General features: G+C 39.3%; 1 protein-coding gene and 1 pseudogene across 2 annotated transcripts; both read right to left on the bottom strand.

The window, feature by feature from the left end:
* LOC121454145 overlaps positions 1 to 1793 on the bottom strand; it is a 55812-nt pseudogene extending 54019 nt beyond the window's left edge.
* On the bottom strand, positions 394 to 26778 carry LOC121454146 (zinc finger protein 431-like). Of its 2 annotated transcripts, XM_041661352.1 has the most exons (4): positions 26691 to 26778; positions 1763 to 1889; positions 1506 to 1566; positions 394 to 982 (listed from the first exon to the last, which is right to left on the bottom strand). In XM_041661352.1, exons 1-4 carry the CDS (start codon positions 26691 to 26693, stop codon positions 898 to 900), a joined length of 276 nt encoding a protein of 91 aa, XP_041517286.1. In that variant the 5' UTR covers positions 26694 to 26778; the 3' UTR covers positions 394 to 897. The 2 variants fall into 2 exon arrangements, with proteins under 2 accessions (XP_041517286.1, XP_041517287.1); XM_041661353.1 differs by lacking the exon at positions 394 to 982 and having other exon boundaries at positions 1502 to 1566.
* Positions 26779 to 27076: the final 298 nt, after the last annotated feature.

The following is a 27076-nucleotide window of genomic DNA, read 5'->3' on the forward strand; positions in this document are numbered from 1 at the left end:
CACACTGATTACATTCATAGGGTTTCTCTCCAGTATGGGTTCTTTCATGATTTTGTAGACGACTGTATTCTGCAAAGGCTTTACCACACTGGTTACATTCATAGGGCTTCTCTCCAGTATGTGTTCTTTTATGCCTTTGAAGATTACTGTGATATGCAAAGGTTTTGCCACACTGACTACATTCATAGGGCTTCTCTCCAATGTATAGTATTTTATGCATTTGAAGATGACTGTGATGTGAAATGGCTTTATCACACTCATTTCCTTCAAAAGTTTTCAATCTAGGATGTGTTTTTCCATGCCTGTGAAGATGACTGTCACATTCAAAGGTTTTAACACATTGAGGATATACAGAAGTTTTCTCTCTAGTTTGACCTTTTTCATGCCTACAATGATAATGGTACATATGAAAGCATTACTACATTTAATACATTGGTGAATATTTTTATCTGTTTAAATTAATTTTACAACTTAATACTATTTTAAAGAGGAATTATATGTTAAAGTTTATCGCCATGTTTACAATCTTGTTTTTCCCCTTCATTAATGCTTGCATTTCATCTTTGAACATATCTGATAACAGCCTTTAATACATAGTTAACATTTACAGAATTTTTTTTCTGTATGAGAATTTTCATGTATTTGAAGAGAATTAAAAAAAACTCAGAGTTTTACCACTCTTATTGCATTCATAAAGTTTCCTATACTGTGAGTGATACTACATTTGCTAAGTGAACTAGGACAAACAGAAGTATTTATACAGTCCTAGTACCCATGGTGCTTTTCTGCAATGTGAGATTGTTGATATATTAACAATGAGGCTATAAAACTAATTACTTGTATACTTTTACATCAAATTCAACAAGTATACTCAACATGAGAACTGCTATATATCTTCTATTTGTTCTGAGGGAGAGGTATGTTATATCTTTTCACATCCCTATGTTCATGTGGCTTGTATCCAGAGTAACATATGATATACCTAGTAAAGGAAGAATAACAAACATAAGGTTTTCCCCCATTGAGTTTTACCATTTTGACTTTCTGTCCTCATAGAATTTTGGTATCTGGATTAAGGACTCTCCACAAAAGCTGCCCCTTGATTCATGATTCTAACTGTTCCCTCACTAAACTTAACACAGTCACAAGTATATGGGTTAAACTACTTTTTCAATGGACTATTAATGTAATAGTTTTAGAGGCATACTTATCACCTTTTCAAAATATCTGTCTTTTATAATATGAATATGAAATAAATGGATTGACAACTTCATAGTATAGCTCTCATATTATGATTCAAAAGGTAATATAGGTTAAGACATTGTTTCCTTGAATTCTTTCTTAAATGCAGTTCACCTATCTGAAATTAAGGTATATGATTTTGTGAGAATTTAATAATCATCAACACACTTTATTATTTACACTGTGGCTTTTGTTTAAAATATATAGGATACATTACAAATTCTTCAGAGTTACATTTGTATCACCTTATACATGAAAATTACCTTTCATGTCTTCTAGAACTTTGACAATGTTCTTGAATATTATGGTCTTCCCAACCGTATCCTAAAATATAGTGCCAGAAAAATGTATGTTATATATTTAAAATTGTAAAAAATTTAGTTACCATTCAAAGCAAACCTTACAACAATGCCTGATTTATTTACCCCATTCTTCTTTCTCAATCATATTACAAAATAGTACCATTAACCAATGAACGGTTGTCCCCTTATTTGAAACATGAAAGATAATTCAGTCTTACTTATAGCAGTGAGGTTTCTGTAGGTCTCCAGCATCACATATTTGTAGAGACTCTTCTGGGAAGGATCCAGCAAAGTCCACTCTTCCCAAGTGAAGTCAACATGCACGTCATCATAGGTCACTGAATTCTAAAATATACCATACATGTGCACAACAGAATGCATGATTTTGACAACACTGTAAATGTATACATCTTTGACAATATAGTCATATAATTCTGATGCTCCCCATACTTATTTCATGACATAGACATCATAATTTAATCACCAAGTCACTTTAGAAGCAAACTGAATTGGAGGTTCACCTATGTCATTTTTGAACCCTTTGAATGGGATATCACCTTGCAAGAGAAATGTCTACTGACCAACAATGAAAGATACATAAACAGAACAGTACAGAGTACAGATAAGAGAAATGGTATGAATGAGTAATTCCTAACTACAAAAAAGAAAAATAAGATGAAAAAGCTGGATGCATTGAATCATGCCTCTAATTCTTGCACTCAAAAGGCAGAGGCAGGTATATCTATCTGCCTCTGAGTTGAATACCAGCCCAGTCCATGCAATCACTTATAGGACAGTGAGATATACACATTAAATACCTGTTTCACATGAAAAAAAATCAATCAAACAATAAAGATAGAAATAACTCACAGGTTTTTGCTGAAGTTTCTACAAAGAGTTATGCATGCACTTAAACTCTTTATTCATCTACAAGAAACCGGAAGTGCCACAATTTAAACTGCAAGATATATAAGATTTTACTAAAAAGCACTGTGTGTTTAAAAAGTTATGAATGGACAAATGAAAACAATAGCAATTAATGTGCTGATTACAAATAATCAACACAGAGCAGGAAAGATGGCTCAACACTAAAGAGTCCTTCTGTTCTTCTATACAGGTGAGCTCACTAATATGGGAAATCATAACTATCCATTATTCCAAGTTCAGGGTTTCTAGTAGCATCTTTTGATCAATGTAAGGACCAGGTACTCACATTGTGCATATCCATATATACAGGTAAAATTCTCTTTTTAAAATAAAAATTCAAAACAAACAAAACAGGCAGGAAGAAGGTTATGCACCTGCAATCCAATTACTCAGAAGGCACAGATAGTATTAATGTCATGAATACATACCATGCTAAGAAACATAATGATACCTCTGTCAAATTTTAAAATTGAAAATATGGGTGAAGTTCAGTACAACAACATATGCTTTATAGGAACAAAAGCATCATACAACAATATAAAAACAAAAAAATCAGGAATATTGGCCCACCTTTCATCCCAGCACTTGGAAGTCAGAGTCAGAGGATCTCTGAGTTTGAAGCTAGCCTGATATATTGAGCTACTTTCAGGACAGCTAGGGCTACACAGACAAACCTTGTCTTCAAAAATAAACAAACAAAAATGAAAAACAGTAGGCTACCAAACCACCTTAGCACCAAATGGCAATTAATTCTACTGATTCTTATGTGACTTAGTGATAGAGTTTATGATGGTGGGGAAGTTATGACAGCAACAGAAGTAAGCTGACTGATTAGTTTCAAGTACAACACAGTAGGCACAAAGAACAGGAAATGGGTTGAAGCTATAGAAACTCATATTGTGGGATTCCCCTCTGTAAGCTGTGATTATCACTGGTTAATAAAGGAACTGCTTAGGTAGGTAGGGAAAACTAAACTGAGTGTTGGGAGGAAGAAGGTGGAGTCAGAAAAAAGTCATGTAGCCCTGCTGGAGACAGACACTGAGAACTTTACCTGGTAAGCACAGCCACATGGCGATACACAGATTAAATTAATATGTAAGAGCTAGCCAATAAGAAGCTAGAGGTAATGGGCTATGCAGTGATTTATTAATACAGTTTCCGATTGATTATTTGGGGGCTGAGTAGCTGGGAACTAACAAGTGGCTTTCCACAACAAACTCGTGCCCACATGGCCAACTAAAATCCACTTAAAATCTTAGAGAGCTTGGAAAGGAATTGTAAACACTAAAACATGAAGTTTAGCTGCATTTACTCCCCCAAATGGCTTTGCTTACTGGTGACAAGCTGCAACTCCTTTAAGAGAGGTTTTCCTGATTTAGAGGTAACAGAAAAAAAGCTAATCCATTTTGAAATGCCAGCTTTCTGGGCTGTGCTGCCCATGCAAACTTTTGACTCTTTCTGGAGGACTGGCTGTGTGGTCTGTGAGCAGATTGCTAATGGCAACTTAGACCCCCTGTGTGCCTGAAAACGGGGCAACATACATAGCTCTCAGAAGAAGCAAACATGCCTCTGTCATGTTGGACTGGGTGAAGCAAGCAGGCAGGCCGTATTTGCCCTACCAATGGCACAGCATAAGTTCATAAGAAGTGCTTAGCATTTTAAGAAGCATTCCTGAACAGTAAAGAATTACAGATACACAATAGGACAGATTCATACATAACAGACCTCTAAATGAGACATAGTGTGTTTAAAAACTATACATAGGCTTGGGAGAGAGAAGAAAAAAATAGTTATATAAAGAAGTAAATGGATTATAAAAAAATGAAACAAAGTCTTTAAAGAGACAGAGTACACTCATAAATTAAAGGAGTAAAGATAATAAATAAATATTAAAAAGTAATAGAATAAAAATAAGCCACATAAAGAAGGACTATACACAGAGTGTGTGGATTATGTATATTATTGTGTTTTCTTTTAACTTTTTGACTGTAAAGGAGCTAAGTAACCAACATATATACTTTAAAGGTATCATATCTTCAGAATTTGGGTCTAAGAAATAGTTGCTTTGGGAAAAAGGTACTTTTGTTTCGACAGAGGATGAGTACCTGTGGCTTGATGAATCAAGACCACCCAAAAGGTCACTGTGAACACCCCCAAAAAATTACTTCACCAAATAAAAAGCAGGAAGCAGTTTGGAGAGAACTATGCCCATATACCCAAATATGGTTCATAGATGTTTGTTTATATTTAAATGGAGATATGCTATAGAGATTTGCATTGGCATGGATCTTGGTTTATTCATACAAATTTAAGAACAATTTTATTATATGTATTTCTGTTCTTGACTAAGGTATTGTATTTGTGCAGCTCATTTAAAAATGTAATGTGTAATTAAAAATATAGGTAAATAGAGAGTCATCTATATAGTAATAGTCAAGTTTGTAGTCATGTTCATTGATTTTCTAGACGTACAGATATGTATTTCACATAGATAGGGATTTGTCCAATCTTTCAGAGATTTTCATAATATGGCATTTAAAATGTTTTAAGAGATTAAGACTTTTCATGACAATGAGACACATCTGCTCCTGGCTGATGTGGGAGTGTCATATATCAATCTGTTGATTTCATTGGTTAAGCAATAAAGAAACTGCTTGGCCCTCATAGGTTAAAACATAGGTAGGAGGAGTAAACAGAACAGAAGGCTAGGAGAAAGAAGCTGAGTCAGAGAGTCACCATGATTCTCCCACTCCAGGCAGACGCAGGTTAAGATCATCCCTGGTAAGCCAGCTCGTGGGCTACAACAGATTATTAGAAATGGGCTAGTCCAGGTGCGAGAGCTAGCCTAGAAGAGGCTAGATAGAAATGGGCCAAGCGGTGTTTAAAAGAATACAGTTTCCGTGTAATTATTTCGGGGCATATGCTAAAGTTAGCCGTGCGGGCGGCCGGGTGCCGGGAAAGTAGCCCACCGCTCTTATTTCAACAGAATGGCGCCCAGACGTGATGGACTAAATCCACTTAAAAACCTGAGAAGGCTTAAAAATAAGGGAGAGAGAGTTTAACACAGCTTTTGGTTGTTAGTTGGTGGTGTGCTGTAGAGAGATTTCCTGATTCGGCATTAGCAGCAGAAAAAAACGCTGCATCATTTTAAAGCGCGGCTTCTTGGGGCTGTGCTGCCAGCGTGAACTCTGGCTTTAAAGAATTTCAATGGATTTTATGGGACTGGATGTTTGTGTTCCCACTTGGGATCAGAAGGAGAGTGCTCTGAGACTGTGCTGATGGCTCAGCACTCCCTGCCTGCACCTGGGCAGACAGCCGAATCAGGCCTAGGCAGGCGGGAGAGCATGGAGGATTAGGACTGCACAGTGCTCTGTGTGTCAGATTTGGCTGTAACTTGGATTAAAAGAATTTCTGTGCTGCATGTTCAGTCTCAGAATTAAAGTGCTGAGTGCCACTCCTACCTGGCGGCCCCAGAGCTAGAACAAAATGGTACGTCCTCCATTTTGAAATTTTCCTGACTCAGCAGCAGGAAAAAAACTGGCTGTTTTAAAATGCCGGCTTTCTGGGCTGTGCCACCATTGCAATCTCTGTCTGGATCCTTCGGGAGACAGAGCTTTTGAATGGAGCATTTGGAGTAATGTGCTACAGCTTGGTTGATGGCAATGTGGAATGCTGTGTGCCTGGAACTGTGTGTAGCTCAGGGGCACCAAATGGCTCTGAGGCAGGAGCTGCTCCGCTCCTCCATGATGAACTGTGCTGGTCTCAGGCAGGAACTACCGTAATTACTGTGATAACAGCGCAGTTAAGGTTTCAACTGGGCAGGACACAGACGGTACCGTATTATCTGTACATGGTGCAACTTAAGTTTTTAAGAAGTGCTTAACATTTTAAGAAATGCTCCTGGATAGTAAAAAAATTACAGATTCACAATACGACAGATTCAGACATAAAAGACCTCTATGGATCACAGTGTTGGATGAATGTACGTAGGCTTGAGAGAGAAAAGAAAAAGAATATAGAAAATAAAGTTAATGGTTTAAAAAAAAGGTAAAGTATTTAAAGAGACAAAGTACAGATAGTTAAGAGATTAAAAGAAATAAAGAAAAATAAGCCACGTAAAAATGGAAAATTCACAGAGAGTCTGGATTATGTACATTATGTTTTCTTTAAAATTTTTGACTGTGAAGGAGCTAAATACATAGAGACATTTCATTATATGGGCTGCCAAGCTAAACCAAAATGGATATAAGGATATTACGATTTCAGAATTTGGGTCTAAGGATATGATGCTTTGGAAAGGGTCTTCTTTTGTTTTCACAGAGGACCAGACCCTGTGGATTTCTTCTATCCCAATTTGGTATGATAGACCGCGACCTCCCGAAAAGTTGCTGTGAACATCTTCAGAAAATTGCTTTGCTCAACTGCCAACTGAGATGAAACTAGCAGACAGGTTATACCATGAAAGACCTAATTAACGACGCCCACATTCAGCATGAAGCAGTTTGGAGAGAAAAAAACTGCGCCCATGTTCCCAAAATATTGTTTATAAATGTTCTTTTACATTTAAAGGGGGAAATGATATAGGTATGAATAATTTGCATTGGTATGGATTTTACAGTCAATTTTGTTATATGTATATGTATTTCTGATCTTGATTAAGGTATTGTGATTGTGTAGTTCATTAAAAAATGTAATGTATAATTAAGAAATATAGGTTAATGGATAATCATCAATAATAGTCAAGCTTGTAGTCATGTTAGTTAGATTTTCTAGATATATAGAGATACATTTCAGTTGGATAGGCATTCTTCATATCTTTCAAAGACTGCAGAATATGGCATTTTAAATGTTTTAATAACTTAGTACTTTTCATGACAATGAGACACTCTGCTCCTGGCAGCACCAATCTACTTCAAGAGGAAGATGGGCATCAAAGAGGATCCTTATGGAGTTTGATAGCCATTTGGGCAAGAAACTGCTCTTGCCTGGACTGATGCATGAACTGGACACAAAGAACCCGCAGAGAGAGGACTGCTGAACTTGCCTAAAGGTGAGATGGTCTTTTGGGGTTCCTGACTCATGAGAGTCTGCGAGACATTCCGCAGGACACAGCAGATAGTGACTGAACTGTCTTTGAAATTTCCTGCTTGATGAAAATGTCTGCTGGATACCATGGGCCTGAAGGCTGAAGATGGATGCCCCAACGGTACAAAAGAACTTTGGGTGACTGTCCAGGCAGCGAGATGTCTCTGTCATTTCTAGAGTTTTCTTATTTCTTGTTTACTTAGGTAGTATTATATCCTTCTGGAGTCTTTGATGGAGTTGAAGAATGAATAGTTATAGTTTTCCTTAGTTATGATAAAAGATAAAATAGATATATTGTAACTGTAATTCTTGCCTGATAACTGTTTTTGCTATATGTAATCTTACTATGTTAAAATGAAAGCCTTTCTTTTTTGTTTAAACAGAAAAAGGGGAAGTGATGTGGGAGTGTCATATATCAATCTGTTGATTTCATTGGTTAAGCAATAAAGAAACTGCTTGGCCCTCATAGGTTAAAACATAGGTGGGAGGAAGAATCTGAGTCAGTGAGTCGCCATGGTTCTCCCACTCCAGGCAGATGCAGGTTAAGATCATTCCTGGTAAGCCAGCTCGTGGGCTACAGCAGATTATTAGAAATGGGCTAGTCCAGGTGCGAGAGCTAGCCTAGAAGAGGCTAGATAGAAATGGGCCAAGCAGTGTTTAAAAGAATACAGTTTCCATGTAATTATTTCGGGGCATATGCTAAAGCTAGCCGTGCGGGCGGCCGGGTGCCGGGAAAGTAGCCCACCGCTCTTATTTCAACATATAGATAGGGATTTGTCCAATCTTTCAGAGACTTTCATAATATGGCATTTAAAATGTTTTAAGAGCTTAAGACTTTTCATGACAATGAGACACATCTGCTCCTGGCAGCACCAATCTACTTCAAGAGGATGATGGCCATCGAAGAGTCTCCTTATGGAGTTTGTTAGACATTTGGGCAAGAAACTGCTCTTGCCTGGACTGCTTGATGAACTGGACATGCAAAACCGGAGAAATGACTGCTGAACTTGCCTAAGGGTAAGATGATTCTTCGGGGTTCCTGATTCATGAAAGAGTCTGCTAGACATTCTGCAGGACTCAGAAGAAAGCATCTGGTGGACTCTTTCATTGTAATGCAGAACAGGTCTTCATATTTCCTGCTTCATGAAAAAGTCTGCTGGATACCATAGGCCTGTGGGCTGAAAACTGAATGCCCCAACAATACAGAAGAACTTTGAGTGACTGGGCACAAAACTGTCTCTCTCATTTCTAGAGTTTCAGACATTATTACAACATACTTCCTGTTTACTTAGGTAATATTGTATCCTTCTGTGGTCTTTGATGGAGTTGAAAATTTATAGTTATAGTTTTTCTTAGTTATGATAAAAAAAAAAGTAGATATATATTTTTTTTTTTGATTTTTGAGACAGGGTTTCTCCATAGCTTTTTTTTTGGTTTCTGTCCTGGAACTAGCTCTTGTAGACCAGGCTGGCCTCGAACTCACAGAGATCTGCCTGCCTCTGCCTCCTGAGTGCTGGGATTAAAGGCGTGCGCCACCACAACCCGGCTCAGATATAAATATTTTAACTGTAATTCTTGCATGATATCTCTTTTGTGATTTGTAATTGTACTATGTTAAAATTAAAACCTTCCTTTTCATTTATACAGAAAAGGGGAGGTGATGTGGGATTCCCCTCTGTATGTTGTGATTATCATTGTTTAATAAAGGAACTGCTTTGTGCCTATAGCAGAGCTATAGGGCAGAACTTAGGTAGGTGCGTAAAACTAAAATGAATGCAGAGTCAGAGAGAAGTTATGTAGCCCAGCCAGAGACAGATGCTAGAAACTTTACCCAGTAAGCCACAGCCACATAGCAATACACAGATTAATAGAAATGGGTTAAATTAAAATGTAAAAGTTAGCCAATAAGAAGCTAGAGCATATGGGCCAAGCAGTGATATAATTAATAGTTTCTGTTAGATTATTTTGGGGCTAAGCAGCTGGGAACAAACAAACAGCTCTCTTTACTATGTCATATCACATCCTCAATGAGAAATTTCATCCAGAAAGGCTCCTCCTATTAATGGTTTCACACGCAATCAAATAAAAGTTACCAAGAAGAGGCACATGTTAAAATGCATCTTCCTATTTGGGAGGTTTTTCATTCAATCAATTACATTCTGACCTGGATCACTATAGGCTCCTGGTCATCCATGAAGAAAATTAATTTAGTCACTTCAATGATACTCATAGTCTACAATAGCCCCTAACTGTTCAAATGTTCAAAGTCTCTTCTGATGCTCAAGACAATCTCTTGACAGTGATTTGTTGACAGAGGTTTCTCTCCAGTCTGGTCCCACAGTTATTCAGTCCCAAAGAAACACACAGAGGTCTACGTTACTTATAAACTGGTTGGCCTATTAGCTCAGGTTTCTTATTAACTGATTCTTACATCTTACATTAGTACATAATTTGTGTCTGTGTTAGCCACATGGCTTGGTACCTTTTATCAGTGAAGCATTCTCATCTTATTTCCTCTATGTCTGGGTGACAACTGCAGACTGAGCTTTCCTCTTCCCAGAATTCTCCTGTTCTGGTCACCCCACCTATCCTTCCTGCCTGGTTACTGGTCAATTAGCATTTTATTAAACCAATACAAGTGACAAATCTTTACAAGGTACAAGACCATTGTCCCGCAGCAAGTAACAGCTTGTAAAAATCAGAAAACAACTTACATCTTTCCAACATACAATGGTATAGAATACCACTCACACTCCAAAATAGAGAAATGGAGACACAGTGAGGGAAGATTGAACCAAGCCAAGACTGAAGCACGACGGGACAGACATCAAATCCTGTAGCTCTGCCTCAGATGCACAGGGCTTCAGTTTCAAAGGGCTCAGATGGCCCTATCCATGCATCTTCTCATACATCTCTCTCTTTGGTTACTTCCACTCCCTACATTCAGCTAGTTCTCCATAGAATATGTCTTATAGTTTAGGCATCTCAATATCATGTGGTATAAAACTGAAACCTAGTTTGTATCAAAATACAACCCTGGCTATTCTGGAATATTATTGTAAGATGTGTTATATTTTTGTTTATGTTGTGAAACAATTGTTTCAATGATGCAAATATGTGTTGCATTCTTTTATGCTGTATTTGTTTAATTCTGTGAAGCTGTGATACTGGGCTGGTCTAAAATACCTGTTCGGCCTAATGATCAGTCAATAGCTTGGTAGGAAAAAATAAGAAGGGCTGGCAGACAGCGAGAATAAATAGGAGGAGAAATCTCAGAGGCAAAAAGGAAGGATGACCAAGAAAAGGAGAGGAAAGCATGGGTCAGCCACTCAGCTACACAGCAAGCCACAGAGTAAGAAGTTTAAAAATGTATTCAGAATAGAGAAAGATAAAAGCCCAGAGGCAAAAGGTAGATGGGACAATTAGTTAAGAAAAGCTGGCTATAGCCTGGCCACCAGGACAGGAACCAAAAGCTATGGAGAAACCCTGTCTCGAAAAATAAAAAAATAAATAAATAAATAAAAAATAAAAAAAAGCTGGCTAGAAATAAGACAACCTAAGACCAGGAATTTATAAGAAATAATAAACCTCAGTGTATGTCATTTTTTTGAGAGATGGGTATCAGGCACCCAAAAGAGTAAAAACAACAACAACAATAGGTTTCATCCTCACAGCTTCATGAAATGAACTCTCACAATCTCTTCACTGGGTTTCTGACTCTGCTAAACATGGATGCCAGTAACAATGCTGAATTGTAACCACAAACTAAAAACCCATTACCTTAAATTTTGACTCCTGTTTCCAGGACCAGCACATGATGAATGGTCCTGAAAAGTTTAACTTCTTAACTGATAGACACTAACACACTTGGCCACAGGTGTAGCAGGATTTGTAAGAAGTTGCTTCCTAGGACTAGGAATCACTTTGCTTACTTTTTACATAAATTGAAAGTTTATGTGGATGGAGTTTTACTCTTGGAGCACCTTGCTAGACTTCCATTCTATGGCAAGGACCTTCTCTATAATAGTAATAAACTCCTTGAATATTCCTGCTTCTTCCAGTAATTGGCTGCCACCTGAAACTACCTTTTCATTTTCATTTATTTCAGCACCTCTTGTTTTCTTTTTACTGTAGACCTGAATGAATCATCAGTAATAAACATCCAACAGATTCAATATTTCATTTAAGGAATTAGCCCATTAGTTTTCAATTGTGCTTTACTAAATTTCCAGGTCATAGGCAGATAAAGAAAGATTTTGTAGCCAAACTATCATATAAATGACCTCAAACTTAATCTGCTATGGAGTCTATCATTTCCAGCTGAAATCCTATGATCTCAATTGTTGCAAGGAGAGGGCCGCTTATTCATCCCGGCAGCCCAGCTATCTTAGACCTAAAATAACCACACAAAAACTGTATTAATTAAAACACTGCTTGGTCATTAGCTCTAACTTCTGATTGGCTAACTCTTACATATTAGTTTAACCCATCCCCAATAATCTGTGTATTGCCACGTGGCAGTGGATTACCGGCAAGATTCTAACCAGTGTCTGTCTCAGGTGGAGGATCCATGGCTTCTTTCTCTCTGCCCTTCTTCCCAGTATTCAGTTCTGTTCCCCCCCACACACACACACACACAACTAAGTTCTGCCCTATCAAAAGGTCAAGGCACATTCTTTATTCATTTAGGGTAATCTCAGCACACAGTGGGGACTCCCATATCACTCAATCTCTACTCTCTGGTATTCCTCTTAAGATTTATATCTACTTGGTCCTACAAGAACAGAAATTAAATAAAGACTTCACAATTATCACAAAATTACCACAAAGTGACCCTTAAACTGTTGTTTCTGACCCTCCAGCTACTAGCCCCATGCTCTAGAGCCCTCTCTGAAAAAAAAAAAAAGAGATGATCTACTGCTATGGTTCTGCAGCCCCTTAGACTTCCTGGTGTTTTCAGGTAAACCCAGCCCCACTGATGCCCAATCCCAAAACAATATAGAACAATATCTGCTTCCTGCCAAATGGATTATAGCACAAGATATAGATTCTTCTCTATCTAGCTGCCCAAAACCATACACACCTACGAAACCTCTGCAGTTCAGAAACTCCCTTTGTTCCCTGGCACTAAGCATCACTGAATCATACCATTGCAGCTGGCTATAGCAGAAAGTTAGAAACATTTTAATCATGCATTGCGAAAAGACAATCAACATCATGATAGTTCTACCAGCTTTTAAACTATTTGAAAATTTATAAGACAAATTTGAAAGTAGACTGCAATATTCAGAACTTCTAGAAACCAGATTATCAGTTTTCAAATCTGTCTTCCCACTGCACACCAAAAGTATCACTCTGTGTGTACACTGGACAGTGATATTACAAGCATAATAGCCTACCATGCCAGTGCTGCAGAGTCACCCTCACCCCAGGAAATCCATACATGGGGAGGCTCAGAGGACAAGGAGCACTTCCCAGGTGATTACATAGAGCAATAGAACCACAGCCTGGCCCATGGTCCATCCAAATCCCAGCAGAAATGGCAACTCAACAGACCTTCTCTGAACACCCTACACTTGCTATAGCATAGCTTGTGGTCTTCCTTAAAACTCATCATGACAAAAGTAGAGAAGAATTCTGGAAAGAACCTGCAAGCTACCTGCCACTATTATTCCTGATTGCTAAGCCTTTCCAGAGTGCCTCATTGGCTAAGGCCACCCTACTGGGCCTCAGAATATTATCAGGTCCCATAATGGGTGATCAGAGATCAAATGTCTCTGACAGAACAAAACTTCCTGTTCTGCCCTTCCAGGCCAGTAGACAGGGCCCTAGTCCAGAAAGTTTGTATTTTAATAGAGATTCATCTACTTCCCTAGAGCATACCCTGTTCCTCATCCAAAGCACAGGGTCCTTTGTATGAACATTCCATTACACACTCAATGTGCAGTATAGCCAACCGATTGCCTCATACCTGGGAAATCCTGCAGCCAAACACAGGTCACATTCACAATTTTTGTTAAAAAGAAGCCATGAATTAGGTAAGGCTTGGAGACAGGAAAGAGAATGTGGATATGATATAGTTATAATCTCAAAAAAATTATTTTGAAAAGTTGAAACAGGATTTATGGCCATGTGCTTCAGAAACTAGGGATTTATATTAGAGAATATCAAAGATTTCTCAAACCTTTTATCTCAGGGTATATATTCAAAACCAGTAAAATAACAGTCATGTTAGGCAGGGCCACATTTTACTCAGGTCTATTTTGGTTAAACTACTCTAACAATAGCAATTTGGTTTCATTATAAGTCTGGTTTTTTATCCAGATTCTGGATTGCCTGGTCTGTGGACATCAAGAAATGACCATCTGGACATTTATGTAGCACCTACAATTGATTACCTGGTTCTGCAATGCTAATCTCAACTACTGTTGAAGTAGGAAAGTTATATACTACTATCCTGTCTCTCCCTTCTGCACTGCGGATCTACCAGCTTCAAGCTTTGTCTCTGCACTCAGTTCTTGCACAAATGCCTCTTCATCTATAATCATACACTAAAAGTCAGAGAGACTGGAGGTCACTCATTAGCTGGTTTATTTTTCCTTCTCACTGAACAGTCAAGGCCCAGTCCTGAAGAAGTTGAAGGACTACCTACCCAGCACTGGACAACAGAGGCAGGATTAGGTTTTCAAAGCAATTCTCAATTACACAGTGTGAGGCAACAATATCACAAGCTCATAGTCTCCAATGCCAAGATGTCAAGAGCCTCTCCCATACTCAATAAAGCTCAGAGGCCAAGCGCAACTACCCAGTTACCACAAAGAACAATAGAACCTGTTTGTCTCATGGTCCATCCCTGTCCAAGCAAATATGAGAGCTCTTTTTGTTCTGGAGACAGTCGCCTTTGGGCAAAGCAATGCCCATGCCTCAACCACTGACTGACAAGATATATAGTATCCGGAAATGGATAAACAGGACTGTCAAATCTAGCCAAGACAATGTAAGATGGTTTTGAAATTTTTCTTGCTTTTGAAAATGGTCTGTCAGTTATTCTAGGTCTTAGCCAAAGTTGGTTGCTTCAATGTTGCAAATGAGACTTTAGGTGATTGCCCAGGTAGCCAGTTGTCTCTGTCATTTGTTGCACATTTTGGAAGTTGCTTGATTGAACTACCTACTTACTCAAGTAATATTATTCACCATCTTGGATCCTCGATGGGGTTGAAGACTAGATAATTGTAGTTACTTTCCTCTCATGACCTGGCCAAGTTATTTATCTTACAAGATCTAAATTAATTAGCATAGGATAATTATGGAATATATTTGTTCTTATAGTATATAATTTTGTATTAGGCTTAGAACTCTCTTATTTAAAGAAAAGGGGAAGGTGCTGTAGGAAGTATTACAGCTTGTATTTGCCTGCCTACTGGGGCATGGTCTCTTATACTGTTTATGGGGAAGTCAAAGGTACATGTGCCCCTGCTCTCTAGTTTCCCTTGCTCCTTTCCCACTGGCTGTTGCTTTGGATTTTGTGATTCAACCGGTCAAGTGAAGAATTATGATTTGTGAATTTTCCCCTAAAGAAATAACTATCTATTCCTTGATTCTGAGCTAATGTAGAGTTTCTTTGAAGCAGGTTCCCCATGACACTTGTGGCAGATTCCCCGTGGCACTTTCTGGTGGACTTAGGCCAGTCCTGTGATAGGTTCATTTCACCTTCCACCAAAAGGAGTCATGACCCACCAGGTTGAGGATCACTGCTCTAAACTGATATAAATAGATGAATAAATAAACAGTACTTAAAAAATTTAATGAAATTCAAAAACTGGGAAACAGTAGAAAATAGAAACAAAAAGATTTTAGCAGCCATGCCTTTGAAGAAAATGAAATCTAAAAACAGTAACTAATAATTGACTTCTTAAAATGATAAAAAAAAATAATTGAACACTCATTTATACTGATTTTCAAAGTAGGCACTTCCCTGGTAGAGAAAATGCCATTAAGAAGAAAATGCATGACTTTGTTCCATGTAAAATGTTAGCTGCTGAGTATTGTAAGCTGACACATGAAGTTACGGCCAAAGGATTGTATCTCAGACATCTGAGCTGACTTCCCTGTGTCAAACAGGACTGAAGATATCTGCATGGGAGAGTTCACTAATTGGGAACTAAATACTTAGTGGTTCAGGCTATCCTCCTTAAACTGTACACCCACCAGTGTCTGTCTTCATGCACATGGAAGGAACTGATGTACAATGGGAAATTACACAGAAAGTCACACACTGTGCCCCATCAGGTCCTTCTTGTAATGGATATCCCTGCAGCCCACAGCCTTAAACTTCAGTCTAAGATCTAGCTATTGTCCAGTGTGTTTACCCCCTCCACTGTACACAGTACACTGTTCCTACTTTTCTGGGTTGAAGGGAGAAGCTATGCTCCACATGCAAATCCTTTTACTGTTATCGCAATGGACAGTCCCACTGTATGACTCAAACTGGTAATTGTAGAGCTCTGTGATGCGGCATACTTATAATCCAAAAATTTACGGTACTTAGCCATGAAGATAGCAAGGACAATGTCCTGTGGGGCTACAGACAGGATTCAAGTTCACCTCAATCATCACAGGGGACACTGAGTCACATCTGCTTTCCTAAGAGCTGAAAAATGCAGCTGTTCTATAATTATTATACTCTCCTGGCACACAAGGTTGTGACCCCATAATGGCCCCGGAGCAGCAGGTCAGATGCCTTTGATAGGGAAGTGGGTCTTCTGGCTGGTTTTAAATTATGGTTGTCTCATTTGTTATAGGAATGTACCTTAATGGCTGATTAATCCTAGTGAACAAGCATTTGCATCTCATGCTAGTAATCTCTAACAGGCATGGTGCGCATGCTATACATTTTTGGGTATTTGGGATGCAACCCTCCCTCACTTAAATTCTACTTTGTGTGACTTAATGACTCCTAAGAACCAGTAAATCCTCATACCATTAATTTTTTTTTTTTTTTGGTTTTTTCGTGACAGGGTTTCTCTGTAGCTTTGGAGCCTGTCCTGGAACTAGCTCTTGTAGACCAGGCTGGTCTCGAACTCACAGAGATCCACCTGCCTCTGCCTCCCGAGTGCTGGGATTAAAGGCGTGCGCCACCACCGCCCGGCTCATTAATTTTTTATCAACTATACTCTTCTACATCACAGTTTAGCAGCAGAGTGCTACTCTACACAGGAGAAACCATTTACAAGCCGTACAAAATTAACTACAGATGAATCCCAAACACCACCATCTGCGGTTCCTGATGCACTGCTCTGTGCAGACACAGCCCAAGCAGTGAAGTGGTTCAGAGGCTGCCAGCATAGAGTTGCAAGGATTATTTAGGACTACTGAGGCAGGAAGACGCTAAATTCTGTGTCTATCCGCTGGCTCCCACCCAATTGGTGGAGGGCCAAACTAACGCTGCGAGCTTCAGTGGGCCACTTCACTTGGTTTGACAACATTGGCCCCTTGCTTGCCAAACCCAGGCACTCCTCCCATCTGTGGAGAGCAACCCCTCACTCACCATGGTGCAGCCACCAAGCTAACTAACAGGCTCTCTGCCAGCAAGGGATCCCAAGGCGCAGTGCATGAGAGAGCTGAACCAGAAAGGAAGTCTGGCTCCAGGAAGAACCCTCCCATCTGACTGGCAGGTCTGATGGAGCGCCTGATTGGCTGGTGAGGTCTGAGTGACAGGACCAGGTGGGGCAGAGGGGACTAAGCACTGTGGTGGAAGACTAGAGAGAAGGTAAATTCCACATAAGTGGCTATGGGAAAGATGTTGTACAGGCTGGGTGGAGACATTTCTGTGTGGCTGCTTTTGGTAACTTCTATTGCACTGAAGAGACACATGACCACAGCAATACTTTTTTTTGTTTGTTTGTTTTTTTCGAGACAGGATTTCTCTGTAGCTTTGAAGCCTGTCCTGGAACTAGCTCTTGTACACCAGGCTAGCCTCTAACACACAGAGACCCACCCGCCTCTGTCTCCCAAGTGCTAGGATTAAAGGCACGTGCCACCACCAACTATCTGACCACAGCAACACTTATAAAGAAAACATTTGATTGGAGCTGGCTTACAGCTTCAGAAGGTTTTGTCCGTTATCATCATGATGGAAAGAATGGTAGATGCAGACAGAAATGGTGCTGGAGAAAGAGCTGATAGTTCTCCATCCACATCAGCAGGCAGCAGAAAGTGACTATGACATACCTACTCCAACAAAGCCATATCTCCTAATAGTTTGATTCTCCAAGGAACTTGGGGTTATTTTGATTCAAACAACCATAGAATCAAAACCCTTGTATCTTTTCAACCATGCTGAATAAGTAATCTCAGTAAACTCATTGATTTCCCAGGATGGACTTTGGTGAAACTGTATTTTTTATCTTCATTGGGACTTATGGTTATGAGATAGACATTGCTTCCTCCCCATCCATGCTAGAGAAAATTCTCACAACTGATCATAAACATATTCGTTAGTGTTCCTATTTCTCATGGTATTATAAAAAGGAAGCAGTACATAAAAGAACATATTAGAAGAATATAAATGTGTCAATTACCTTAGTTTTTAAAGAAAGGACTTATATAAATAACATGAAGACTGGATGGCTTCAGAATAAAGAAGACTAGAAAGGTTTTGCAAGCTATGAAGGTCTGAGTAAGTTGTTTAAGGTACATCAAAAACAGGATTTAGAGGTCATATATTTATTAAAGATGACAAGGTCAAATCTCAACTGTTTCAAGGACTGACTAAAATGTATGTCAGGTAAAGTTTATTGAGTTGTATCTGGTTATTGAAAAATTAAAAGTAGTTAAAATTACACAACTGGTGAAAAGCCAATCTTCTAGGTGTTTAATCATCATTCTTAGAGGCTATTCTAATGTGGTTAGAGGGATAAAGGGGGGACTATTTCTCCCATTTCCATACAAGATCAGTGAGGTCCCTAGGAACAAAGACCATTGATAATTTATTCTCCTGTTCATGGAGGCCATGGAGAACATACTCAATGAATCTGAAACATTATCAAGTCTACAAAATAAAGATCAATGTGGGAAAGATTTCCTCAATGTGTCAAGGAAGCCATAGTACATAAAGCAAAGCTTTTGAGTCATCCTCACATTGATGGACAACTGATAAAAGAGAGTCTTGAAGAGTCTGAAATTCCTTCCAAACACAAGTGACCTCGAAAGACTTGTTGCTCAACTGGCCTGACAACACAGAAAGAAAGATTAACTTTTGCCACCTGCATTGGTCTTCAGTACTCAAGAAGAAAGTTCATCAAAGGATAAGAGAATCGGTAACAACACAAGGGATCACACTCTACAGACATTAGATGTAAGTATACATGAGATGATATTTAGATAGCAAATCTTACTAATATTTTCTTCTTGATAAAAAGATGTTGTCCAGATATGAGACATCAGACCTTGGCTCCTGGGACACCTTCCCACAGCAAAGGACAGGGCATTTATTGTTTTAATATTCAAATTAAATTATGCTAAATACCTCCTCTCTATATATCTAGAAGCCATGTGGGAAGGACATCATGCTGACTTTTGGCTGATAAAATGGGTATACAAGGGTGTGAAAGTTGGTTGTGGGCTCATCCCTCTGGAAACCGACTCTAGAAGTTAAATGGAAACCTCTAACAGATGGAAGCTATTGTGAGCCCATCAAGAATGTCATATGGACTTTGGACATTTTAGTGCTTCCCAAACAGTAAAGAATTCCTTTTCTGTCTTCATCTGAGAGTTTGGTCTTTAAGAGAGGTTCAGTGGAAGGGTATCACAGTACTGCCTCCTGACAACCCAAATTCAACTGGAAGAAACCAGATCAAGTCGTTGCTTCAACCCCATAATGGTAGTTAGTGTTACCTCTTCAGAGGGAGGTGAAATAAGAACTGGAGGGAGAAATCAACTATACAATGCAGGGTAACAAAAAAAGCTAACACTCATGGCTCTCTATTGGCTTCCTCATAGCTCGCAATCTACTTCCATCTTGTGCTCCTGATTGCCAGGCTTGCCCAGAGTACCTCAGTAGCTAGAACTGCCCAGCTGAGCCTCAAGACTGTAACAATTTCCCTAGTAGATGAGCAGAAATTAAATGACTAATACCCTGTCTCGAAACACCAAATAAATAAATAAATAAATAAATAAATAAGCCAGCACAGCTCTTCCTAGCTCTGTCATTACACCCTAGGGGAACACAGAGCTCTAGTCTGCAAAATTTATATTTTAGTAGAAACTCTTCCAGTCTCTCAGAGCACTTCCTGTTCCTCTTCCATGATATGGTAACCCTTGTGTGTGTGTTCCATTACAGAGTCACTGACCAGTGCAATCAATGCTTTTCCTCATAGCTCAGATGTCCTGAAGCCAAACATAGGTCACATTCAAAGAGTAACTCTTGATAAAGCAAAATTCATGATTTTTCTAATTTCTGGAAAGTCTTAGAGGCAAGAAAGAGATGATGGAAATGATGTAATTATAAGCCAAAAAACTAATCTAAAATGGTCAAACAGATCATGTGCTCCAAAATTTAGTAATTTATATTAGAGTACACCAAGTATTAGTTTCACATTTTATCTCAGGCTGTCCATCTTAATATGTAAAATAACAGGTTTTTTTTTTTTTTTTGGCAAGGCCACACCATTTTATCCAGTTCTATTTTGGTTAGATTAGTGTAACTACTGTAATTGGTTTCATAAATTTGGTTCTTTATCCAGATTCTTGATTCCTTACTCTGTGGATGCAAGAAATGGCCAGTCAGAACATTCAGCAATCATCTATTATTTATTACCTCACTAGTTATTTCTAATGTGAACTACAGTCTGGGGGGGGGGGGGGTAAGCTTTCATTTTCCTCCTTTCCCATCCCTCTCTGTGCTGTGACTACACCTGCTTTATGTCAATGAACTCAATTCTTACATGGGTCCTTCTTCATTTGCAATAAAATCCAGAGAAGTTGGAGGACACTCATTTACTCATCTATTTTCCTTCTCACTAACCACTTAAGGCCCAGCCCTGAAGCAGTTGCAGGACTTTCTTTTCAGCACTGGGCAGAAGAAGGAGGATTAGGTGTTCAAAGCAATTCTCAACTAAATAGTGTGAGAAAGGTAATCTCTATAAATTCAAGAGCCACTCTGCTCTACAAAGCTAGTTGCAGGACATTCAAGACTACACAAAGAAACCCTGTCTTGAACAACAAAAAAGTACTAATTTAGTTGTCTGTGATGTGCCAAACTATAATTCAGGTACACTGGAGACAAGGTGGCCAAATCTCTTTGATATTCTACAAGATCCTAGTCTGTACAGTGAGTACCGGGACAGTCAGAGATTCATAATGAGGCTATTCTTTAAGATAAAATAAAAAAATATTAATAAAGTAATAAACTTGATATTTTTGGTGTGACTAATTTGGTACAGTGATGAAGATATAAGGTGTTTAATTTATCCTTGGGGTCCTAACAGGTTTAGATAGATGGCAAGGGATATACACAACTAAGTTAATATAACTAAGTAACATAATAAAAGCTTTCCCATCTCTAAAACACTCCCCAAACCTCAGCTCCTGTCTCTCCTGTAAGGTGGCCAGATAAGGAGTAAATGTTTCTTCAGTAGAGACAGTCTCACCTGGAGAAGTCAGTCTTTTTCCACAGTGAAATTCCCAGGAAAACTCAAATTTTATAGTGTCTGTTATTTCACTAGTTGTTAGCCAAAGGGAGAAATTTAAATGTATCCTGGAATATCCTTATTCTTGCCAGGCAGGCAAGTGTTGAGGATTGATGGGGTGGAAACTAAAGAGCTTTATGTTCCCATGGAGACTGCAAAATGGGGGCTGTAGAATATTGCCACTGACAGTTACATGAGTTGCCAAAAAAGTAAATAGTGGAAGACCTGGAGGTGGCTGACCCACCATAGTAGAGTGGATACAGAGCACAGATGGTGCCAACTTGCCCTCAAGCACACCCTATGCACTGCACTTAAGCATCTGACCCTTGGGCTTTTGCAAGGCTCCATCCCTAACAATTCTTTCAACCTCCACAGCTCTTTGTAAATATCTGATTAGCTTAGCCTTACAGTGACTTCAGTTCAAGTCTCAGGATCTCCCCCACAACATGGATGTCATCCGGTCACCACCATTCAAAACTCCTAACTGAAGGTTTAGTAGGCCTCAGGGAAGCACAATATGAATCCTATTTAGATAAGTCAGACTTCATGCCTGCAAATTCCTTTCCTCTCCTTCACAGGAGACAAAAACTCAAGCTGGGGTCTGACTGACATGTGAGCTTACGGCTCAAATTGTCACCTATTTACCACATTGCAGACAAAACATTCTTTTGGCTTTGGGTAAATGGTCAACCATCTTTTAAAAGACTTTTATTGTCATTTTCCCTCCTGATCATTTTAGTATTTTACCCTCATTTTATGGAGTTTTGGATTCAGAAAATTCTTTACGCACCAAGTCTAAGCTTCTGATGTAATCAATCTTTTATTTCTTCTGGGTCATCAGGACTGAGGTAAAGATGATCTTAGATCAATCATTCACACCTTACTGCTATTAATAACATGTTCATGGGGGCTGAGTAGAAGGCTCAGCACTTAGAACACTGGCTGCTCATTACTAGGACCTGACTTTGATTTCCAGTACCTACAAGATAGCTCATAACTGTCTATACCTCCAGTTACAGGGGATCAGACACCATCTTTTGGTTACCACTGGTACCTGGCATGCACTTGGTATGCTCAATGGCAAAATTTATACACCTATATTAAATTTCATTCTTTTTTAAGATGCATGAAGAAACATTTTTACCATATGGAATTACGTACATATCTTTCTTTTCACCATTTGCATATCTGGTGCCCTAAGAGGCCAGAAGAATGCACCAGATCTCCAGGACTTGGAAATACAAAACTTGGGTACACAAGAGAAGCAGTGGTACAGAGTCAACTATCCAGGTCCCAAATATGTCATTATAATACTGAAGGTGAAGAGTTGCAGTGCTCCTTCTGTCTCCTGTCACTTGAATGTCAGGAAAGTGCCTCTGGATGGTTGTCAATGGATTTCTATACCTCTGTGAATGGACTTTCTATATTACTCCTTATTTTTATTGTTAACACAGTTCTTTTGATGTGAGCAAAAATAACAAAAAGTTTGTTGAAACCTATCAGAGTCTATTCACACTATATTAAGAAAATTTCCATAATGAGATATGATTTTTTTTCTTTTTGGAATTCTTTTGAAACAGGATATGTTCACATAGCCATGGCTGCCCTGGAATTAACTATGGGAACAAATCTGGCCTCAAACTCACAGAGATCGGCCCAACACAGTCTCCCAAGTTCTGGGATTACAGCCATGAAACTGTAATTCCAGCTGAGGTGTGTGTTTTTAAAGACCTATCATTGAATTAGAAAATGAATGGAAAAAGTAAGATTTAAAAGGGAGCAACATTGTTTAGATGGACAGTAATATTTCTTGAAATTCTACAATTTAAATGTGCAAGCCATTTATTATATGATTGATAATTGGGTTATTTTCTTTGTTTTATTAATTTTATCTAACCAAGTCTAGGAACTCCAATGGAGGAGATCAGAGCCAGAGAGCTTTACAACCCCAAGCCAGGAACCTCTGCAAGAGCAGATCCAGACCAGGGACATTTACAGAAAGAAGTCTGAGCAAACAACCTAGGCTAGAGCAGGCCTAAGACAACAAACTCCACAGGAGTGGAGCAAATTCTGGGAGCACTGAGTGACCTCCAGGAACACAGAGTGACCAATAGGGTATTTAGAACCATGGAACTGACTGTACCATGAGAAACAACCATTTGAGCCTTGAATTCACTGGTACCTAGAAGATTACCCACTGGAATCATAGACAGCCCCAACCACACCAATTAGAGGAAAAGATGAATACAAACGGTAAAAACAAATGCAACACCACAAAGAGCAACACAACACCAGTAAAATCTAGAGTCCCTACAACAGCAAGACTTGAACAACCAAATATAGATGAAGAAGAAAATGACCTGAAAAATAACTTCAGGAGAAAGTTTGAAACTCTTAAAGAGGAAATGAGAAATTCCCACAAAGAAAATGAAGGAAAAGACAAAAAAAAAAAGGAACATATCAGCAAATCCCTTTAAAAAATAAACCAAGAAGAAGGAATCAAACATATGAAAAAAAAAACTATTCAAGACTTGAAAACTGAAATAGAGACAATAAAAAAAAAAACACAAACCAAGGGAATTATAGAAACAGGAATCATGAGAAAACAATCAGGAACCACAAATGCAAGCATAAACAGCAAAATACAAGAGATGGAAGAGAGAATCTCAAGATAGTAGTAGACTCATCAGTTAAAGAAAACAATAAATCTAACAAAAGCTTAATCCAAAATATCCAGGAAAATTGGGACCTGCTCTTCCTGAACTGGGGATAGTCACCTTTGGGCAAAGAAATGCCCATGCCTCAACCACTGACTGACAAGATATATAGCATCCAGAAATAGATAAACAAGACTGCCAAATCTTGCCAACACAGGGTAAGACAGTTTTGAAAATTTTCTTGCCTTTGAAAATGGTCTGTCAGTTACTCTGGGTCTTAGCCAAAGTTGGTTGCTTCAACGTTGCAAATGAGACTTTGGGTGATTACCCAGGTAGCCAGTTGTCTCTGTCATTTACTGCACATTTTGGAGGTTCCTTGATTGCACTTCCTACTTATTCAAGTATTATTATTCACAGTTTCGGGTCCTTGATGGGGTTGAAGACTAGATAATTGTAGTTACTTTCCTCTCATGACTTGGCCAAGTTATTTATCTTACAAGATCTAAATTAATTAGCATAGGATAATTATTGAATGTATTTGTTCTTATTGTATATAATTTTGTATTAGGCTTGGAACTCCTTATTTAAAGAAAAGAGGAGGTGCTGTAAGAAGTATTACAGCTTGTATTTGCCTGCCTACTGGGGCATGGCCTATTATACTGTTTATGGGAAAGCCAAAGGTGCATGCACCCCTGCTCTCTAGTTCCACTTGCTCCTTTCCTGCTGGCAGCTCTTTTGGATTTTGTGATTCAACAGGTCAAGTGAAGAATTCTGATTTTTGAGTTTTTCCCTAAATAAATAAATAAATAAATAAATACCTATTCCTTGATTCTGAGCTAATGTGGAATTTCTTTTAAGCGGGTTCCCTGCAGCACTTTCTGATGGTCTTAGGCCAGTCCTGTGATAGGTTCATTTGACCTCCCCAAAAGGAGTCATGACCCACCAGGTTGAGAATCACTGCTCTTAACTGATACAAATAGATGAATAAATAACAGCACTTAAAAAATGGAATGAAATTCAAAAACTGGGAAACAGTAGAAAATAGAAACAAAAAGATTATAGCAGTCATGCCTTTGAAGAAAATAAAATCTAAAAATGAAAACCAATAATTGACTTCTTAAAGTGATAAAAAAATAATTGAACACTCAGTTATACTGATTTTGAAACAGAGTAGGCCCTTCCCTGGTAGGGAGAATGCCATTAATAAGAGTATGCATGACTTTGTCCCATGTAAAAGGTTAGCTGCTGAATGTTGTAAGCTGACACATGAGTTACAGCCAATGGACTGCGTCTCAGACATCTGAGCTGACTTCCCTGTGCCAACCAGGACCGAACATATCTGCATAAGAGAGTTCACTAATTGGAAACTAAATACTTAGTAGTTCAGGCTATCCTCCTGTAGAAGGAGCTGTGGGCCGCTTCTCACCACCCAGCTCCCAGCCACCGGCTAGCTTAGCCCCAGAATAATTACACGGAAACTGTATTCTTTTAAACACTGCTTGGCCCATTAGCTCTAGCCTCTTACTGGCTAACTCTAACCCACTGCCATCATCCTCCCTAAACTGTACACCTACAGGTGTCTGTCTTCATGCACATGGAAGGAATTGATGTACAATGGGAAATTACACAGAAAGTCACACATTGTGCCCCACCAGGTTCTTCTTGTAATGGATATCCCTGCAGCCCACAGCCTTAAACTTCAGTCTAAGACCTAGCTATTGTCCAGTGTGTTTACCCCCTCCATTGTACACAGTACACCATTCTGACTTTTCTGGGCTGAAGGGAGAAGCCATGCTCCACATGCAAATCCTTTTACTGTTATCACAATGGACAGTCCCACTGTATGACTCAAACTGGTAATTTTAGAGCTCTGTGGAGCAGCATACTTGTAATCCAAAATTTATTACGGGGCTACAGACAGGATCCAAGTTCACCTCAATCATCACAGGGGACACTGAGTAACAACTGCTTTCCTAAGAGCTGAAAAATGCAGCTGTCCTAGAATTATTATACTCTCCTGGTAAACAAGGTTGTGACCCCATAATGGCCCCGGAGCAGTCAAATGCCTTTGATAGGGAAGTGGGTCTTCTGGCTGGTTTTAAATTATGGTTGTCTCATTTGTTATAGGAATGTACCTTAATGGCTGATTAATCATTTGCATCTCATGATAGTAATCTCTAACAGGCATGGTACGCATGCTATGTATTTTTGGGTATTTGGGATGCAGTCCTCCCTCACTTAAATTCTACTTTCTGTGACTTACTGACTCCTAAGAACCAGTAAATCCTCATACCATTAATTTTATTATCAACTATACTCTTCTACATCACAGTTTAGTAGTGGAGCGCTACTCTACATAGGAGAAACCATTTACAAGCCGCATGAAATTAACTACAGACGGATCCTAAACCTAAATGTTAAAAGTGCAGAACATCTGAAGACCCAGGAGAGATCAGGAGTCTCCGCGTTTGGCGAATGTGGTGTTACGACGATATAAGCTCAACAGACACCACCTTCTGCGGCTCCTGACGCTCTGCTCCTTGCAGACACAGCCCGGGTAGTGAAGTGATTCAGAGGCTGCCAGCAGAGAGTTGCAAGGATCACTTAGGACTACTGAGGCAGGAAGACGCTAAACTGTCTGTCCTCTGGCTCCACCCAGCCAGTGGAGGACCCCACACAGGCCGCGAGCCTCAGCGGGCCGCTCCACCTAGTTTGGCGACACTGGCCCCTCGCTAGCCAAGCCCAGGCACTCCTCCCGTCTGTGGAGAGCAGAGCAACCCCTCACTCACCATGGTGCCGCTGCTGAGCTGACAGGCTCTCTGCCGACAAGGGAGCCCAAGGTGGAGAGCTGAACCAGAAAGGAAGTCTGGCTCCCGGAAGAACCCTCCCATCTGACTGGCTGGTCTGCTGGAGGATCTGATTGGCTGGTGAGGTCTGAGTGACGGGACCAGGTGGAGTAGGAGGGACTCAGTACCATGGTCAGCAGTGGCTTCTAACATAAAGACAGACCTGTCCCAGATTGGCTAGAGATTTATGCCAAATTCAACAGCAAGTCTCTTACTAATGTAAATCAATGGGTTCGGTTTTCAAAGGAAGTATACAAATTCAGAAAGAGGCCAATCAGACAAAATAGCACAAGAGGAACATTGGGTATATTAAATTTCATTTTTTAAGA

This window comes from Microtus oregoni, unplaced genomic scaffold (genome assembly GCF_018167655.1).
Source record: "Microtus oregoni isolate MIOR12 unplaced genomic scaffold, Mior012 000012F_ref0000307, whole genome shotgun sequence".
NCBI classification, from domain to species: Eukaryota; Metazoa; Chordata; class Mammalia; order Rodentia; family Cricetidae; genus Microtus; species Microtus oregoni.